Genomic DNA, 3,286 nt, shown 5'->3' with positions numbered 1-3,286 from the left:
TACACCTTTAGAAGAGAGAGATCTGATGTTTAAGAGTCCACATTTAACTCTCCTATTCGTTTGCACTATTGCTCTTGTGGTTTTAATTTTTATGAGGTTTTTATGCACAGCTCCTCTTCTGTTTACCTTTGATTTAAATAATTTCGATGGTCGGGGGGCAGACACCGTCACTATAGGATTTTCACTAAGTAACTCCTGAAATGGAGGAGCAGAGAAGTGTGTTAAACTGCGACTCTGCCTCCTGGTCTCAACTCTGGGTTGTCATGGATTTGGTCCACTAATAAACTTGGCCAGATTTCTAGAAATGAGAGCTGCTCCTTCCCAAGTGGGATGGATGCCGTCTCTCCGGATCAGACCAGGTCTTCCCCAGAAAGTCTGCCAATGATCTACAAAGCCCACATCGTTTGCTGGACACCACCTCGACAACCAGCAGCGGAATGACGGCTATACATGTCATCACTGGTCAGATTTTGGTCTCCAGGTCAGTAGTGGTCTGCTGCTCAGTAGTGGTCTACAGGTCAGTTGTGGTCTGCAGGTCAGTAGTGGTCTGCAGGTCAGTAGTGGTCTGCAGCTCAGTAGTGGTCTGCTGCTCAGTAGTGGTCTACAGGTCAGTAGTGGTCTACAGGTCAGTAGTGGTCTGCAGGTCAGTAGTGGTCTACAGGACAGTTGTGGTCTGCAGCTCAGTAGTGGTTTGCTGCTCAGTAGTGGTCTGCAGGTCAGTAGTGGTCTACAGGACAGTTGTGGTCTGCAGCTCAGTAGTGGTCTACAGGTCAGTTGTGGTCTACAGGTCAGTAGTGGTCTGCAGGTCAGTAGTGGTCTGCTGCTCAGTAGTGGTCTGCAGGTCAGCAGTGGTCTACAGGTCAGTAGTAGTCCGCTGCTCAGTAGTGGTCTACAGGTCAGTTGTGGTCTGCAGGTCAGAAGTGGTCTACAGGTCAGTAGTGGTGTACAGGTCAGTAGTGGTCTACAGGACAGTTGTGGTCTACAGGACAGTTGTGGTCTGCAGCTCAGTAGTGGTCTACAGGACAGTTGTGGTCTACAGGTCAGTAGAGGTCTACAGGTCAGTAGTGGTCTGCAGGTCAGTAGTGGTCTGCAGGTCAGTAGTGGTGTACAGGTCAGTAGTGGTGTACAGGTCAGTAGTGGTCTGCAGGTCAGTAGTGGTCTACAGGACAGTTGTGGTCTACAGGACAGTTGTGGTCTGCAGCTCAGTAGTGGTCTGCAGGTCAGTAGTGGTCTACAGGTCAGTTGTGGTCTGCAGTTCAGTTGTGGTCTGCAGGTCAGTAGTGGTCTGCAGGTCAGTAGTGGTCTGCAGGTTCAGCTACCAACCAGTTCAGCTACCAGCTTTGCATGTGAGCAGAGTGTTCCTGGAAAACAGAGCACTGCGCTCAGCAGTAAATACAGTTTCAAACACTCCACTATTAGTTTATCATCTTGTTTTGATTGTACACTTTGTAGGAGACTCCTTGACTTATCACAATGGACAGAAGTTCACCACCTTCGACAAAGACCAGGACTCTTCAACCAGGAACTGTGCCAGATCATTCCTGGGGGCGTTCTGGTACAACAACTGTCACCAAGCAAACCCCAACGGGGTTTATCGTTGGGGGGCTGACAGCACTATCTATGCTGTTGGAGTGGAGTGGTCCCATTGGAAGGGTCATGACTACTCCCTGAAGACCTTCAGCATGAAGATCCGTCCTGTGCAGTAGTTCTCCAGGACCAACGTACAGCAGAATATCAGCAGCTGATCTCTCTCACTTATCTAGAACATAATTTCACAAGATGTTTAGATGGAAACAGCATTAACACAATTTATAGAGGAGGAAAAGATAAAGAATAAAAGCATGCGTGTCTTTCTCTGTGGATTTTCAAAAATTAAAGCTTCCTCAGAAAAGCCAGTCAAAATGTAAAATGGACATCGATAGTTGATGTGAATATTTCCAGTTAAAATGAGACTTTGTTTGTGTGTGAGAGCAGCTGCTGGCTGGAAAGTCTTCAGTCAAACAGCTGTTGGTGTAGAGAAATGAGTCTCTGCTGGTTCAGATGTTACCTTCAGTCTGCTGGCTGCAACTAAACACACTCAGCTTTAAAGTCAAACTAACTAGTTTCAACACAACGTTTGGTGGAGGTTTGAAACCCTAATGTGAATCATTATCTGCTGTACGCTGACAATAAATGAGAAGCTGAGCATGAAGCTGATCTGATGTCTTCACTGTGTCTCCTGTGTCTCTGTCTGGATTCTCTCTGGTCAGAAGTTTGGATGTCTCTTTCCTTCCTGTTGACAAAGAGAAATGACCATGAGTCGCTGCCTTCTGGTGGTCACTACAGCTCCACCTTCTGCAGAGACAAAAATATACATATACAATACTTCGAGTTCTAAGACGTATCAATACTAGAATAAAATGTCATGTTTATGTAATGAATATCCACTCAGTTATAAAGCATTATGATCCATTGCAGTATTTAAACTCCTTTATATATAAAGGAGTTTAAATACTATTATATATAAAGCAGTTTAAATACTACCGTTACCAAGCGATGGGATGAATATCATATATACTTAGTATCACTCAGTGTATGGGACTTTGTAATCACCACAAAAGAACATACCAGCAGACTAAGTCTATAACTCATCCACACAAAAAACATTCTGATGTTGGTAAATGAGGCCTAAAGTTCATGTTGGGTCCAAATAAAAACCAGCAGGCTGATGAATTCGATAACATAAAAAAATCGCTCGACTTCCTAACAGAGGAAATTTATGCAGCAGAAAGGTGTCCTGGATCTGGTTCAGGAGGTGAAGGCTTTACGGACTCCAAAGGAAAAGAGAATCACATTCCTTGAGAGCAGAGTGGCGGACCTGGAGCAGTTTTCAAGGATGAATGATGCAATTGTCACCGGCCTCCATATTAAACCCCGGTCGGTCGGTAGCCGTTGACAACAGGGGAGAAGCCGTTGAAATGGAGACTAACCGCACAGAGCGGCTGCTGACTGCCTTTATACAGGCCAAAGGGATGCAGCTGGACTGTAACTCCATTGAGGCTTGCCAGAAAAACCCAAGCAATAAACCAGCGGTCATTATGAGGTTTGTTAACCGAAAACACAAGACAGCATTGTTAAAATATGGTAGAATACTTAAAGGTTCAAATGTCTTCATCAACGAGACTTTAATATTATTATTAATTTATTATTATTGTTATTTAATGATTTGTTTATGTGATTGCATTTTCTTGTCAGATGTTTCTGTTTTACATATACTTGAAATAAACACTTAATAATAAATCATCAA

At 44.2% G+C, this 3,286-nt stretch overlaps 1 protein-coding gene across 1 annotated transcript in view; it reads left to right on the top strand.

Moving 5' to 3' along the window:
* Nucleotides 1-2,191, top strand: part of LOC123982824 (microfibril-associated glycoprotein 4-like) — a 15,450-nt gene extending 13,259 nt beyond the window's left edge. The window contains exon 7 of the mRNA XM_046068696.1: nt 1,453-2,191. Coding sequence (XP_045924652.1) covers nt 1,453-1,706 — 254 coding nt within the window. The 3' untranslated portion in view covers nt 1,707-2,191. The remainder of the gene's footprint in view (nt 1-1,452) is intronic.
* Nucleotides 2,192-3,286: the final 1,095 nt, after the last annotated feature.

The sequence above is a fragment of the Micropterus dolomieu genome, linkage group LG14 (assembly GCF_021292245.1).
Source record: "Micropterus dolomieu isolate WLL.071019.BEF.003 ecotype Adirondacks linkage group LG14, ASM2129224v1, whole genome shotgun sequence".
Lineage (NCBI taxonomy): Eukaryota > Metazoa > Chordata > Actinopteri > Centrarchiformes > Centrarchidae > Micropterus > Micropterus dolomieu.
This window is presented reverse-complemented; position numbering and strand designations above follow the sequence as displayed.